Source organism: Lineus longissimus, chromosome 6 (assembly GCF_910592395.1).
Source record: "Lineus longissimus chromosome 6, tnLinLong1.2, whole genome shotgun sequence".
NCBI classification, from domain to species: Eukaryota; Metazoa; Nemertea; class Pilidiophora; order Heteronemertea; family Lineidae; genus Lineus; species Lineus longissimus.
Window position 1 is genome coordinate 18,075,240 of NC_088313.1, and position 15,590 is coordinate 18,090,829.

At 41.5% G+C, this 15,590-nt stretch overlaps 2 protein-coding genes and 1 long non-coding RNA gene across 5 annotated transcripts; 1 reads left to right on the top strand and 2 right to left on the bottom strand.

Annotated features, from left to right (window-relative positions):
- Window positions 1-3,116: 3,116 nt before the first annotated feature.
- On the bottom strand, window positions 3,117-7,278 carry LOC135489628 (uncharacterized). 3 transcript variants are annotated; one of them, XR_010447180.1, is made up of 5 exons: window positions 7,193-7,278; window positions 6,607-6,696; window positions 6,117-6,232; window positions 5,043-5,325; window positions 3,117-4,752 (listed from the first exon to the last, which is right to left on the bottom strand). It is a non-coding gene; the product is annotated as an uncharacterized LOC135489628 (long non-coding RNA). The 3 variants fall into 3 exon arrangements; XR_010447181.1 differs by lacking the exon at window positions 6,607-6,696 and having other exon boundaries at window positions 3,117-4,251; XR_010447179.1 differs by lacking the exon at window positions 6,607-6,696.
- Window positions 7,279-9,962: 2,684 nt separating this feature from the next.
- Window positions 9,963-11,748, top strand: LOC135489620 (secretory phospholipase A2 receptor-like). Its single transcript, XM_064775050.1, has 3 exons — window positions 9,963-10,297; window positions 10,686-10,884; window positions 11,218-11,748. The coding sequence occupies exons 1-3, from the start codon at window positions 9,968-9,970 to the stop codon at window positions 11,475-11,477; spliced, it is 789 nt and encodes a 262-aa protein (XP_064631120.1). The 5' UTR covers window positions 9,963-9,967; the 3' UTR covers window positions 11,478-11,748.
- Window positions 11,749-11,881: 133 nt separating this feature from the next.
- LOC135489616 (4-hydroxy-2-oxoglutarate aldolase, mitochondrial-like) lies at window positions 11,882-15,548 on the bottom strand. Its single transcript, XM_064775047.1, has 7 exons — window positions 15,287-15,548; window positions 14,354-14,482; window positions 13,972-14,099; window positions 13,440-13,574; window positions 13,074-13,170; window positions 12,759-12,892; window positions 11,882-12,441 (listed from the first exon to the last, which is right to left on the bottom strand). Exons 1-7 carry the CDS (start codon window positions 15,522-15,524, stop codon window positions 12,292-12,294), a joined length of 1,011 nt encoding a protein of 336 aa, XP_064631117.1. The 5' UTR covers window positions 15,525-15,548; the 3' UTR covers window positions 11,882-12,291.
- Window positions 15,549-15,590: the final 42 nt, after the last annotated feature.

A 15,590-nucleotide genomic window follows, 5' to 3' on the forward strand; every position in this document is an offset into this window, starting at 1 on the left:
AAACAAATGTATCAAAAGAGAGCATCACTATCTTCCAACAAGGGAAGATATTTCCAGTGAAATGGCAGGGGCTAAGTACTTTTCCAAGCTAGACTTATCTCAAGGTTTTTGGCAAATCCCCTTAAGTAAAGAAAGTGTCAAACTTTGTTGCATGAATACCCCTTTTGGAAGGTTCTCCTTCAAAAGGCTTCCATTTGGCCTGTGTTCTGCTCCTGAGGTCTTCCAAGCAGCTATGGAAAAAGTGTTGGAAGGTCTGGATGGGGTAAAAGTAGTCATAGACGACATACTGGTTTGGGGAAATACCAAAGAAGAACATGATGAAAGGTTAAGAAAAGTAATGGAAAGAATCAAGATGTACCACCTGAAACTCAATCATGAAAAATGTCTCATCTGTCAGACAAGTCTCTCATTTGTAGGTGACCGGTACTCAGAAAATGGCATTGAGCCAATGGCTGAAAGAGTTGAGGCAATTACAAAAATGCCACGCCCACAAGACAAAAAGTCACTACAGAGACTGTTAGGTGTGTTTAATTATGTAGGTAAATTCATACCAGGTCTCTCCCAGCGCAATCAGTCACTCCGGTCTCTGCTACAGGACAAAAATGAATGGTCCTGGGGCCCTGAACATGAAAAAGAATGGGCTGATTTGAAAAACTGTCTGATCAAGAGCCCAGTACTGGCCTATTTTGATGCTAAACGTGACACAAAGGTCAGTGCAGATGCCTCAAAAAATGGCATCGGAGCAGTGTTGCTCCAAAAACATGACGCAAATTGGCGCCCAGTTGCCTATGCCGCTAGGTCAATGACCCCGGCAGAGGAACGCTATGCACAGATTGAGAAAGAGTGCCTGGGATTGGCTTATGCATGCCAGAGATTTGATGAATATATCTATGGTCTCCCAACTGTTCAATTGGAAACAGATCATAAGCCTCTCATTCCGATCTCACAAAAGAGCCTAAATGACATGCCAGCTCGAGTGCAGAGGCTCATGATCAAAATCCAAAGGTATGATGTGGAATTTGTCTACACTCCGGGTAAATTTTTGTACATACCTGACACACTGTCAAGGGCAGGTTACTCTCAGACTGGTAAAACAGATGATTTGAGTAATGAGGTTAAACATCACATAAATATGGTGTATTCCAATATCTCAGCCAGTGAGGAGCAATTAGACAAAATTGCAGAAGCCACAGCAAGTGACCCAGTCTTAACAGTTGTCACTAGTAATCTTGAAAAGACAGTCTGGGCCAAAGGGTCAGCCAGTGCATATTTTCCTTATAGACATGAGTTGACAATGATCAATGGTATTCTATTTAAGGGAAACAGGATTATTATTCCTACCAGCATGAGACAAGAAATGTTAGGCCGCCTTCATGAAGGGCACTTGGGGACAGAGAAAATTAAATCCCTGGCTAGAAACAGTCTTTTTTGGCCCAGAATGGCTGAGGATATAGACAGAATAACATCAGAATGTAGCATTTGTCAGAAGTTCAAGTACAAGCAACAGAAAGAAAACCTGAAGGTGACGTATGATCAAATTGGGCCATGGGAAAGAATTGGCTCTGATCTATTTGAGTTGGGTAACAAAGATTACCTATTGGTCATTGACTACCACTCAAATTTCCCTGAAGTTGTAAAACTCAGCTCAACCAGTTCACCATCCGTGATTAGACATCTGAAGTCTATCTTCAGCAGACATGGTATTCCCAAGATTGTAGTCACAGATAATGGACCACAGTATGCCAGCTTCGAGTTCAGGGAATTTGCAGGTCACTATGGATTTAAACACATAACTTCATCACCAGTATATCCCCAGAGTAATGGGAAATCTGAAAAGGGTGTTCAGATTGTTAAGAGGTTGCTAAAGAAAGCTATTGAGAGTGGTCAAGACCCAGAACTGGCACTATTGCAATATAGGTCAGCACCCCTGAAATGTGGAAAATCCCCTGCTGAACTCCTGTTTAACAGACAGTTGAAAACAAGAGTACCAAGAGTCAACAAAACTGAGCAAGACTCGCAACTGGGTGAAAATATGAAATCTCTCAAAGTTCAACAAAAAGCTCAGTATGACAAATCTGCCAAAGATTTGGTCCCATTAGTATCTGGTGATGTTGTTCGTCTCAGGTTTCCGCCAAATAGTAAGGAATGGAACATCAAGGCAAAAATTGTAAGGGAGGTAGCTCCCAGGTCTTATGAGATTGTAACAGAACAAGGGAAGGTGTATAGGAGAAATAGAAGACACCTACTGAAAACAAAGGAATTGTATGTTCAGGAACAAACAGGGCTGTCGGATGAATCTTATGCCAGTATCTTCAACCAAGTTGATAAATTGTCAACAAATTCACTGCCAGCTGTGGTAGACTCTCAGGTTCAGGAAACTGCCCAGGTTGTTCCAGGACTTCTCTCAAGTAGTCCTCAGAGTACTAGTAGTCCTCAGATTACAAGGCGTTCTGCTAGAATCAGCAAGCCTCCAACAAGACTTATTGAACAGATGTGAATTAGGTATTGAGTGAAAGTAAGGACAGTGACAATCTTAATAGGTGAAAATGAGGGCTACAATATAATAATTTGTTATTGTTATTGTTTCACAAAAAAAAAAAGGGAGATGTAAGCTAGCGCCACCTGCTCTTAGTGTTTGTAACTAATCTTAATGACTAGCGCATGCGTAATAAAGGCATCCGCCATCTCTAGTAGAAACTACACGCTTGTCGATCTACACAAGCCTATACTTTTTCTTTGGCTCGTGTACAGAGTACAAACTACACAGTTATAGGCCAAATTGGGCCTGCTCATGGTCAAGAAGAATCACAGAAACTATCCTCAAATGAGCCATTGAATGCGACATGTAACAAGCAACACTAATTTACAAAGGATGTGAAAGAGTTAACCGTTTGACGAAATGCCACATAACTATCAAGTAATCGCCCTCTGAACTGGTGACAATCGGACTGGCCTGAAATTCTCATTATCGTCCACTCCTCAGTAAACATCCAAATAAAATGGGGTCATTGTATACAGTTGTACTGTATTACCCCGATGAGAAGCATTTTCAAGTATGTCCCCCACTCTCAACCAAGATATTTGTGCGTGCCGGTTTGACTATGTTGACGATGTACTCCTGACGGAGCCATTGGGTTCTTCGCCCGCTCATTGACCGAGGCATGGTGACCTGGAGACAGTGACCGGGTTAGCACTAGCTGGTCGAAGGACATATTCACAGGGCGTCCATTCGCAACTTCTCATCTTTCAGGTACAACCTATTCACGTGGACCAAGTCTTACCCAGAACCTCCCCTTACGTAGCGTGGGGTACCAACCCACCGCACATTCAGGAGATGTGTGCGTGGTTACCGAATATCCTACACCACCCCCAGATCTCAGAACTGGTTGTGATGCTGCCCATTCGCAATAGGTTTAACCGCCGTCATGCCCCTTTGATTTCGCCATTCAGCTCCACCATCGGGACACAGGCCTCAAATTGAGGGATGGGCAGTAATGATTATTTCAGACCGATCAGAATGTCACAAGCCCAGAGCGAAATCACCAGACAGTTATATGGAGTTACACCAAAAGGCTGACCCCCTCACTTCATTTGTAAATAGGTGTTGGATATTTTTGTCACATTCATTGGACCCAGTCCAACAATCTCTGGAGGGACCTTCAGTGCGGCAAATTGCATATGTTTTTAAAAGTGAAAACAAAAAGGTCACTCCACTGAGCTAAGCTACAGCAACTTATAGAATACCAGGTGTTGGATATCTTTTTTACATTTAATTCAGCCAGTCCAACAATCTTTTGAGGGATCAATGCAGTTGATCATGATGGCTTTTTTAAACCGAAAAAAAAATGGGTCACTAACACTACCTGAGCTACAGTGGCTGGAATCCCAGTACATTGCTGTTTTGCCTCTCAGAAGGACCACTGTTGATCAACATCTGTGTCTGTATCCTTGTACATGAAAACTAACTCTAATAACTACGAGAAATCTAATTACATGTACATTTATTCTCTACATCCAGGAGAAATAATGGTGTTCAGGTTCACTGAGAAGTTAAAGCACCATCCTGCAGAATCTGGAGATAACTTATCAACTTTTAGGCCTACATAGAAAACAAGTCCCCATCTGCTGAAAAAGTAAAGGTCCACCATGTATTTTTTGTGCCTCACAGTCCTTCACGATAATCTTCATGCTCACAATGTTCTCCACATGTAGTAGTGTACCATCTCAGAGGACCCAACTGGTGGACCATAGCTGAAATAATGACAAGGACTGATTGTGAGTAAAAGAAAAAGACATTAACTTTGTAATACTGTGAAATGTCTTTCAATGATCTCATCTTGCACATTTTTAGATTTTGATGACTTCTTCTACCAAAAAAGACAGGTGGTTTTAGAAACAGCACTGAGAAGTTCTTTGGGCAGATCAGGCAGGACTTGCTTCCTCATTCTGCTGGATCAGGTATTCCATCATATTTTCTGCCTTTTTGGTAGAGGGCATTCTGTTTAGACACAGATTCTGGCCCGATCACAGGTAAGGCATCATTCTAAACTGTGTATCTACAGTGGAGTGAATTTAAACAAATGCGCATATAACTCCATGTCCAGGAGGCAGATAGGTTCCCCCCTTTTTGACAGTTTTTCAGCTGATACTTAGCCTTGCCAAACCAAACTGCTTTGTCTTTCTGATGTAGTATGGCGACGGGTCTCTCTTAGATAGCGTCAGGACATCCATGCCCTCTGATCTTGAAACAGGCTGAAAAATTTGCAGAGACCATTCGAATTGCAACACATGTAATTTGTAGGCTATACACTTCTTTGATTTCATGCTGAGTTCACATCCTTTCACTGGCCAATTCTCAACATCTAATCATAATAAGGGCAATGTAACCAGGCATATCTGCTTGAAGGTGATCATCCGAGTATTGTCCTTGTCGTCATTCACTGGCCTCTTCAAATATTGTGGTAAACTTTAACTTGACCACTTTCAAATACATGGTTTGACTGGGAGTTTTTCAAGAAAGTGACATGGACCCTTATGCTCACCTTTCAAACCAGCATTGCCTGCTTTGTTCTCGCCCTCAGGTTTTTCGCCACAAGTGTGCAAATGGTGCTCCAAAGACGACCACGCCCTTGTGGAAGTCCGATATCAGAATGGTTGTAGATATATCTACTGTCCTTGCTCATATCTACTGTCCTTGCTCTGTCATTCCTATGTTCCCTTCTGGTGCTGTCAATGGTGTGAACATCATGACTTGCTGATCTAGCTCTGTAATGTCATTACTCGCCTCTCTTGTCATCTACACATGGCTTTTGGTTTTCAGAAGGGCTGGAAAGGGAGTACAAATCTCATGATAAAAGCCCTGCTGAACTTTGTGACATTCTCATTGGCTTTCCAAGACACATCGCGTAACTATTGTCTCTTTGGCAACATTCTGGTGCAACAACTTCAATCAGTATGCTCCCAAAGCAGTGGGGTCCTGGAGAGGCATGCATTTGGTCTTTCCTGCAAGTAACTTTCTGACCATTCAGGACTACCTAGGGTTCTGTGTCATTTGAAATTAATACGGATTTGTAAATCCAGCATGCTTTCCACTTCACTTGGGTCGGCTCAGCTCATCTTATCTTAGTTTCTTAAGTCAGTTGGGAATTCTGTGCATTTTTGCAGTCAAAGCTCCAACCATTTATCTTGTTTGCCACCTTACCTATTCAGATGCAACATACCACCTAAAGCATTTATTTAAGCATCCAATGCAACATGCAAGAGCGTCTTGGATTGCACAAACAATTTAGAAATCAAATGAATTAAGATGAAACTAATCTTGCACAAAATGCTTGCATCCAAAGTTGTGGGAACAATCGGACTTTGAAAATATTTGAATGTGCTAGCAGTTCCGAGCAACAGGACAAAGCTGTCAGACTGGCCAATGTTCAACATCTCTAGCGCCAACAATTGACAAAAGACAAAATGTGTAGAGATGGACTGAGGCCTTTTAATTCCCACAAAGGATGGAGAAAGGTCTTCCATAAACTTGGGTGAAGTCATTCATAAATTATTGCTCATGAAGTTCACCGTGTTGTCAATAAGATTAAGAACCTATGCAATAATAATTACCCTACCAGAGATCTGGCTCCAGTCTCCCCGAACAGTTGTTAACGTTGCAGTCTGACGCCAACATCCTGGCCTATTGTTGTCTTCCAGCCTGCCTTTGAAGCGTGTGTCTTCAATGCTGATGCTGTAAAAGTACACAATCTTGTTGAATGCAAAGAATTGGACAATAAAATGTCCATCTGCAGTACTGGTTCCCACAAGGTAAACAACCCAGCAATGGGTCATAACCCTGGCTGAGTAAACTGTTCTAATAATCAGCTGACCATCTTCTTAGTCTCACATACTGGAAAAAGAGCCGACTGAAAAACTCCCGACACTTTTTGTTGCTTTGTATGTGCCTGTCGAGGAAACGGAGACTTAAAATGTTAAGTTTATGAAACTAAAAACCATCACCAAAAGCGTTCAAAATATCATGAAAATTGGAAGACATGGACCACTTCAAGTAAATTGCTTGAATAAACTTGTATATTTTTTACTTTTATGGCAAGGTAAACATACCTTGCCTGTGAGCAGGGTCTTTTCAAAATGGCCGCAATTTATTTTTGCAGGTTGTCCATTTCCCTGGCATACCTGCTTTTTATCTCAAACCTGAAGAGAAAAAAACGCTTTCTGTAGCGTCTGCAGTCCCCCACCCGCTAGAAGCTGTTCTTTTTCGCAGGAACAGGGCCACCTGCGAAAATCAAATGTCACACAGTCAATGCATGTTGTTCATGCACACACTAACATGTGCTTCCAGTGCAAGCAAAATGGACGCTATACATTGTATTCAGTTATCGCACCGGACTCGTCAGTTTGAACATGATTTTCACCATCAAAATGGTAAAAAATCTCCATGTAATTCAGTTTACCAGATGCAGAATTACACACAGAACAAGAATACCTGGCTCCGGCACTTTGGTGAGAATCATAGAACACAGAATCGTATGTTATTTTATGAAAAAAATCGCCGCGCACGTGCGGCCGGAACGCCGCCATCAAAATTTTTGCCAACCGCACAAAATTCCTCTATCATTGCCCCGATAACGCAAGAAACGCAAAAACATCGGAATATGGATGACCTAAGATACCTGATCTATGAACTTACCATCCAAAAGTTGTCTTCATGCACGAAAAAGAGGTTAAATCAGAGAATTAAACGGAGAAGTTTCGAAACATAAACGCCGCCGCCGGAAAATTCAACACGTGGGTCAGACGATCGTGTGATTACGTCATTATCACCAGGCGGAGGGGGCAAACAGGCGGAGCAATTTTTTGGCGGCAAAAAAATACTCTCACTTACTTAGAACCTAAATCAAATTTCTTTCCCTGGTAATTTTTCTCTGACACCTTTCCGAATTCAGGATATTCCGAAAAAAATTTGAGAGCGTCTTTCACCCCTGCACCTTGTCTTTCACCGTCATTTATCAATGAATAGCGGGACGAATAGTTGGTTGTGACAATGTCTTTCATGACAGGCCTAAGCCTTGTCTATTCCAAAATTTGACTGTGTTTGCTACGAAGGGCGTTCGTTCTTTATTAATTCTCTCCGAGCCCGCCCAGTTCTTCTCCATAAGTCAACAATAGAGACACAATCCTGAGGCCGAAACAAGACATCTCCGGCCCTATAGACTCCTATGCTGTCCATTTCGTCATCCTGATCGTCCTCCGGGCGACAACGCGAAGCCGGTCAACTGCGTCCGGAGTGTAACAAACACCTGAGACATTTCTAACATTTCCTCCGCATTGGCCGAAAAAAAAGTATTCAGTATGCAGTATGCAGACTTGACTCTAAGAGAATCGACTCTAACTTTAGTGCAAATCCACCCTTGCTGACATCATTGGTTCCACAAACTATCTTTATGTAAGTTTTCTAATAGCGTCAAGAGTGAGCCGAAATCTGCCAGCCAATCCACTACAGGACAGGACAGAAAAAGTGTCCCATCCTCGGTCCTCCGGATCCCTGTCAATCCATAACTGCCCCACAATATCATATTGATGGTTTTCCCTTAAATTTTTCGGCAGAAGTGCTTACAGATTCCTCATCTATATAAGCTGGCACGATGTAATTAAAACATGGATTCCCTCAGAATTGGGCCTCTATCCTTCCTATTGGCCTGGTCACATTATAGGTTCAGTATATTTTGTCTGGACCAGGAATCCATACTCGCCATGTTGCCAGAGAGTGTACCAAGTCTCTGCTGGATGTGCCATGCCCCTTCACTATGCGTACTCTTTCTGATCTAGATGTGTACTCTCCCGACGTAGTGCACCATGTTTCTACAGGGTGGACCTTGTCTCCACCCTTAGGAAAAATGTGTCTCATTTTCACATGGTGAATACCTGATCATTTTCATAAAGGGATTGCATGAAATCAGATCACCAGACCTGAAGAGACAGCAGATACTGCAACAACCATACCATATAACATAACATGCTGCCACAACCAGACCTGATAATACAGCATAGGCCTATGCTGTCACAACCAGACCTGATGAGATTGCACATGCTGCCACAACCAGACCTGATGGGATTGCAGATACCGTCACAACCAGAACTTGCGAGATAACAAATGCTGTTACACCCAGAGCCAAGGGCAGCACGAGCTCGATAGCAAAGATTACTTCGGAGCAATCCTCAACCCGCGTTCATGTTTTGAAATGCCTTTATCATGATGAATTAGGTGATTTCATCACATAATTAAAAAGTTCCCACAAAAATAGTTGCATGTTGAGCAAATATACTAACTTTAATCATTAACATATCCAATACCATCTCCACTCATTTAAGTTCACCAACTGGCACACAGAGATATGAAGCGTTAAGTGTTTCAGCTGAACGCCAGGCCCTTGGTCATGGCCTCTTGTTCATTTTGTAATGTGCTTTATGCTGTACCACGGTTATTTTAGAGAGAGAAGTGCTCACACCAATTGGCACTCTGACGGCCAGCAGTAATTAACTGACCCTCCAGCCATATCGACTTGCACTGGGTCAACCACTTCCTTGCCTCTCATGATCAATTCCAGGTGACAGCTATATAATTCACAATCTGACACAATCAGGACAAAACAGTAACTCATCAATAATAAATTACATTCTTTTTCTGCCGTGTAATAAATGATTGTGACTGCGTTTTTGTTTAAGGTGCGTTATCACAAATAACGCACCTTAAACCCTGCGTTTAAGGTGCAGGGTTTAAGGTGCACCTTAAACCCTGCGTTTAAAGTGCGTTTAAGGTGCAATGAATTCACCCTGCGGTGAGAATTCATTGTGATTGTAACGCCTCTTGATGTACTTGCTCGCTGCCAGACAAACTTCTCAATCAATCAATACAGTTCGTTGTTTGTTGATTTTCAGATAAGAAGTGAAACAGTTATCGCCTTTCTGTCATTACAGGCTCGTGGGGAAAATCTCAGAATGAGATTATTCAAGTGCAGCCAGCTTCTACTTCTGTGTTCCGGTCAACTTGTGAGCCTTTTTCACATAACAGTCAGGCCAGTTGAGGACGATAGCCAGAGCCCATTTTACTACTGAAAATGCATTACGGGCCTAGCTAACTCGAAAAAGGTCCAAGTAGAGTGACCTTCAAACTTGGCACATACATGTAATTGGACCGCTTTATAGATGCAAATATTCCATCCGATTGTAAAAAACGGACGCAACTGCAATTTCCTTTGTTTTTCTGAACAATAGAAAGATAATGTCGTTAATCCTTTTTGTATTTTTTTAACACTGACTCCTAGGGCCCCTCATTTAAAGTGTGCAAATCTTGATCCGCGAGAATCCTGTGAGAATATCCCTTGATGCGGCTTTCCCACTCAAGTCAACCTGACACAACACAAACATCTGAGAACCGCCAGTTACCATTAAACTCCCAAGCAAAATGACAAGGCTCTTTGGACAAACGGCGGTAATAGTGGTTGCCATTATAGTGACAAAGTCACAACCCCCAGCACGGGCAAAAGTTGTTGAAGAAACACCACAGCAGTGGATAGAGTTCAAGAAAGCAATAAAGGGACTGTGTGCAAGGGATAGTAGCAAAATATCTGGGAAGGTCTCTGCAGGAAGTCCCATGGAATGTGGTTTGTTGTGTTTGCAAGAGCTGGGATGCGAGAGTTTTGAATTTGTTGATGGAACGTGTCATTTCATAGAAGTCGGGCTGAATCGAGGGGGGTTGGTACCCAAGGAGGGATGCAGGCATTACTCTATGCAGGTAGGTGGGACAAGTTCTTATGTATTTTTTTTGTCCTTGGGTAAGACACTTTTCTTCCTTAATGGACTGTGAGGCTTGTGAGTTTTTATGGACCTTTCAGTTTCATCCGATGGGACACCCACACTTACTACTGAAGAGTTTGTCTCAAGTGATAAAAAAGGTGTTGATTTGTTAATCTTTTATCCAAATAACGTTCGATAAAATCTCAAGGGCTCTTGCGATGTCTTAGGTCTAAAACTGAGCTCTCGCGTCTCAACAGCCAGTCTCAAACATTCTATGCTATGGTCCCACTGGAAAAGGTGACCGGCCCTATCCTTGAAAAGAACATTTTTGGTGTTCACAATGATACAAGGAATTCACTTCACAATAATCTTTTCAAAATCCACAGACATTGACGATGAAGTGTCCAGACCCCTATGTTCAGCGTGGCCGCCATTGTTATTACTTCAGCAACATTGCCTCATCCAGCTACTTCCGATCCTGGTCTGCAGCAGGACTAGAGTGCCAAGACCGAGGTGGGACAAGGCTTGCTATAGAAACAGAAGAGGAACAGGAGATTCTGATTGAGATTTGGAAGGGTCTAACAGGTTGGTAACAATGTAACTGAGTAAAGAAAAGTGAAAAAAACCTTCTTTTGAGAGTTGATGTTGCCGATTCCATGTAATTGAAAGTCCGGGAGACAATATAACAAGACACAACTGATTCTCCTCAGCACTAAATATTTACTGATTTGTATCAGCTGAAGTCTTCATTGTCAAATTTCACAAAGATTGTGACATGTCCTCTAAGACACATAGGTTGTGACAATTGTCTCGAAGACACATAGGTTGTGACAATTGTCTCGAAGACACATAGGATGTGAGAATTGTCTCTAAAAACCAAAACACAACCTCTATAAAAACCTATCCTTGTGTTTACAGCACTGCACATTCATGATGTAAATGGATTCTGGACCGATGGGAAGAAGGAGGCAAATAGTGATGAATGGATCTGGAAATCCACCAACACCTCTTTTACATACCAAAACTGGATCCCAAGTGGTAAGGATATAGAGGAGCAATGTTGCATGCTGCATATTCTTGGCAATACCAACGTTGTGGTCAATATGGAACTGAAATGGCACGACTATCAATGTGGGATACGCTACTATATGGGATATGTCTGCGAGAAGAAAATTTAGTACCAGTACCAGGAAGGCAGACCGGGCATTTCGTTAACGCTTTCAGCGTCATCTGATGTAGATCTATGTCAACAAATTACCTCTTCAAGCAGACTCGACTAAGTACCTTGAGGAATGATATATAGTGGAACCTCCCTTAACAGACACCTCTGTTAACAGGACACCCTCTTTCATAGGGACAGTGATTTTGGTCCCAAATGGGTTTTCGTACACTTCAACTTCCATGAAGAACAGCATTTGTCAGTCTCGATGTCCTTAATAGCAAGGTGCTAATGTAGTGTTTCTGGTTGAAATTGTGAAGGCTTCTCTGTGCTGAAGGCTAATATGTGCTGAAAGAAGCAAAGCAGCAGATATGTTTGGCAAATGCATTTATTACTTATATCAAAAAGATTTCAAAAACATTAGAATGTACACTATTGCATAATTTCTTACAAATATTATTTTCCTATGGTTATTGTAAAATCACAAACGAATAATCATCACAGATTATGAACAAGTCAGAACTTACAGTTCATCACAAAGAAAAATCAAGATTACATTTCACAACTTTAGCATCAATCAGCGACAAATGAAATCTGGGTTAACAGCATTCAGTGTCACAGAATGAAATCTGGGTTAACAGCATTCAGTGTCACAGATTTTCTACGGACGCATAATTATTTGCATCACATTGGAAATATCATGTCCCATTAAGAAATGCAGCCAATTGTCCAAAGTTTCCAGGAATTGCTGAGTTAGAGCCCTCAGAACACCAGGTTTTGGTATTACAGCAGAACCTCTCTGTTCGAATGTTGTCGAATCTTAGCACCTACGATTACAAGAACTGGCTATGCTGAAAGTTCTTCTTCATAGAATTTACTTGTTCCTGCTCTATTGGCAGTAATGGTAATCGTGTTGGTCCACCGTAGAATCCAAACCACTCCATAGCTACCTTTAAACCTGGTACACCAAATTTTCTTGTCACCTTTAAAAAAGAAAGGAGAAATGAGTGTATGAACTTGTTAGCCATAACTGTACTAGCTAACAGTATCATGCTAGCTCCAGCGGTCACTACAGCTCTGCAGTAGCACCTGTCAAGACCTTGGAACTGGTGATTTCGATCTTACATTTGAGAGATGTAGCAGTGGATAGAATTCCAGTCATCAACTTGACCTAAAAGCACAATACACAACCCCCCTACCGCTCATAACTGACATCACTTAGACCATCAGTGTTGGCTACGAGTTTTTAAAATGTTTTACTGACCAAAAAAGTCAGCAATAATTTAAAGCCATAACTTACATCGCCATTTGGTGCAATTAATCTCTGTTGTAATTTTTGAGCCTCCTCATATTGTCCTGCACGGTAAAGCTTCTCAATTTGGCAGCACTCTCCAGGCAGAGCATTAGCTAGAGCAAGGACTCCACCAACACACCCTAGAAATCAGAGACAGGAGATTAGAAATTGTAACATCAGAAAGCTGCATTATACTGAAAGCCTTTTTTTCTTCCTTATTCTCAGATGGATAATGGAAGATGTACAAACATTCGAAGGCAAAACTAATAACGAGATCTTGTTTCAGCAAAATGAAACCATTTGTCTAAGAATTGTGCTTACCAGCCATAAATGCAGGAAACAGAAAGCCAGCTGATCCAGCCAATATCTGGAAGTCTATATCTTTTGTCTTGTAGACCATGTTACCAATCTTAGAAATCTGCAAGAAAAGATCGGTAGTTAAGTGGGTTGACCAACCAGCTATAGGTGTATCCAAAATTCTGAGAAGTTCCTTCAACAATACACAAGTGGAACATAGCCCCTCCTCTGCCCCCAGCTCCTCATTCCAAGGGTAAACATGCCCTTCTTTTTGGGACATCCTTTCAAGTTGCCATCGCCTTCTTGAATGAACTTATGGTTCCAAAGGGGATCTATTCAGACCATTTCCATCGTACTCCTCCATCAACTTTGAGAATAAAACAAACTTACATCCCCACCACTGTCTTTGAGTCCTATGATATTAGGATGATTGCATACTTTGAAGACAACTTCGGGGGCCAGATCGATGCCAGTGTTAGCGGGAATGTTGTACAGGACCACTGGCACTGGACTCTCATCAGCTACCTGCAATCACAATAGTAAGAGAATGGGTTACTTCACTGCAGAGGAACTACATTTAAATAGACAGACATTTAACAACAGCAATATTATCAGCCATCAATTTATAGCAAGTTTTCAATTCATCCCCAAAGGATTTGTAACTGAATTTTATGTCCACACTTGAGCTTTAGATGATCTTCCCTGGATTTAAAATGGAGTTAGCCAACCCAAAGGACAATATTATTTTCAGGATTGTTCTTGAAAGAATACATATAACCTCATCCTTTTTTCAGTGCATGACACTTGCTGACTTATCCTTGATTCATTTAGCAGGTTAAGTGTTACTTTTTCATTTTGTAGTTGAGTTAACCTGCCAGAATTGATACTTAATGGACCCAATCAATACACAATTAGATTTTACCTTGGTGAAATGTTTTTCTAAAGCAGCATTTGTCATTCCAGACTTATAATAGGATGGAGTAATAACTAGCACCACGTCAGCCCCGGCTTTGGCCATATTTTTACTCATGTTGATAGTATCTCTAGTGGCTGAAAAAAAAGGAAATTGTGTTACATTTGCTACTAGAAGGTAAGAATTATCAATAAGGCAATAAAGCCTGGATGACTTCCTACCATTTCAGGCAGGGAGTAACTAAAACTGGATTGCATGATTGATTGTAATTAAGACTTTGATTGGCTTTGGTAAAGCTGAACAAAATATGTGTGCACACAAACGAAACTAATCATGGTCAATATTCTAGCAGTAAATCATGTAGAACTATGATTTATGTAGTGCAACTAACATTCACAACCGGATCCTGCAATGATGAGCTTGTCATCTGGAACCATTTCTTTTACTCTCCGCACCATCTCTACCCTCTCCTCTGATGTCATGAAGGCGTACTCTCCATTAGACCCCTGTACCACATAACCTGTTCAAATAGGACCAAAAGAGTATTTAAGAATCAGGTCAGGCCTAGTTAAAGATGTCTGAATTTGAAAAAAGATTACCTTTCCTTGACCCTCTGAGATCATCACCATTTATTGAATGGCCTATTTAGATGAAATATAATGGTTATAACCAATATCTCTTCAGGCTTAATTGACCCAATTGGCTATTGTTGCTCTAAAATATTGCAATTGGTCTGTGATAGATTTTTCAAATTAAAATTCAAATTCAATAGATAACACTTGCTTTATCTGGGCTTTGATAAAAAGAAAACAAGTTCTATTTGTGCTGTCTTTTCACACCTTATCTTGTCTCTGTCAATTCCTATTGTCTTGAAAGAACCATAGAATAAAATTAAGATATTCCTCTTATTTTAACAAGAAATAAAAGTTCCTTCAGATATCATAGATACGACATTAACACCCTACCAACTGGTGAGGCTCTTGACCTCTTGACGCAAGGCCACATTTCATCCTTCACTCCTTGGTCATGGATGTGAAAGTATCTCAACCCTGAACTTTACTGAGTATGTAACACTGCTGCGCCCATTGGTAGAATCCACCGGGCTAGGTATGTATTGTATGTGGTCCGTCGTCCATAGACGGACATCCCATGGATGTCGCCGCCAGTGCCACAGTGGTGGACAACCTAGCCTTTACAGTCCAAGCAAGTCTTAGCACACCCTATGCATGTACATGGCTATAACCTAGGTCTACCATACTGGTACTGTTCAACTGAAGGCAAATGTCATTATCAAGCAGATGAGGCAATAAAAACGGATGCCAACCTCTCAATGGATGCTGTTGCAACTTCTTGAGATTGAACTCAAGCTTCTCCCAAGAGATGTCTTCATTGGAGTCAAAAGGTGTCACGATCGGGGGATAGATCCCGGAAATATCTAGGGATTTCGCGGTAGACATCGCCCTCATGTATATGCACGATCTAAATGTGGACTTTGACTGGCGTACACAGACTTTTGTTGCTTGAGAAAGCAGACGAAATGAAGAAGAACATATTTTTTCCATCTTTGCACCGGAAGGAAGTATGGTGGCGTCACCTGTGATCCATGTGATCACTAGGAGAGAACCACC

Coding starts and splice junctions, on each gene's coding strand:
- LOC135489616 (XM_064775047.1), bottom strand. CDS start 15,524: ATGGAAAAAATATGTTCTTCTTCATTTCGTCTGCTTTCTCAAGCAACA. Junction 14,483..15,286: donor GCAACAGCATCCATTGAGAG/GTTGGCATCCGT, acceptor CTATTTGAACAG/GTTATGTGGTACAGGGGTCT. Junction 12,442..12,758: donor TAATTGCACCAAATGGCGAT/GTAAGTTATGGC, acceptor TCTTTTTTAAAG/GTGACAAGAAAATTTGGTGT.
- LOC135489620 (XM_064775050.1), top strand. CDS start 9,968: ATGACAAGGCTCTTTGGACAAACGGCGGTAATAGTGGTTGCCATTATA. Junction 10,298..10,685: donor GCAGGCATTACTCTATGCAG/GTAGGTGGGACA, acceptor CAAAATCCACAG/ACATTGACGATGAAGTGTCC. Junction 10,885..11,217: donor GATTTGGAAGGGTCTAACAG/GTTGGTAACAAT, acceptor TTGTGTTTACAG/CACTGCACATTCATGATGTA.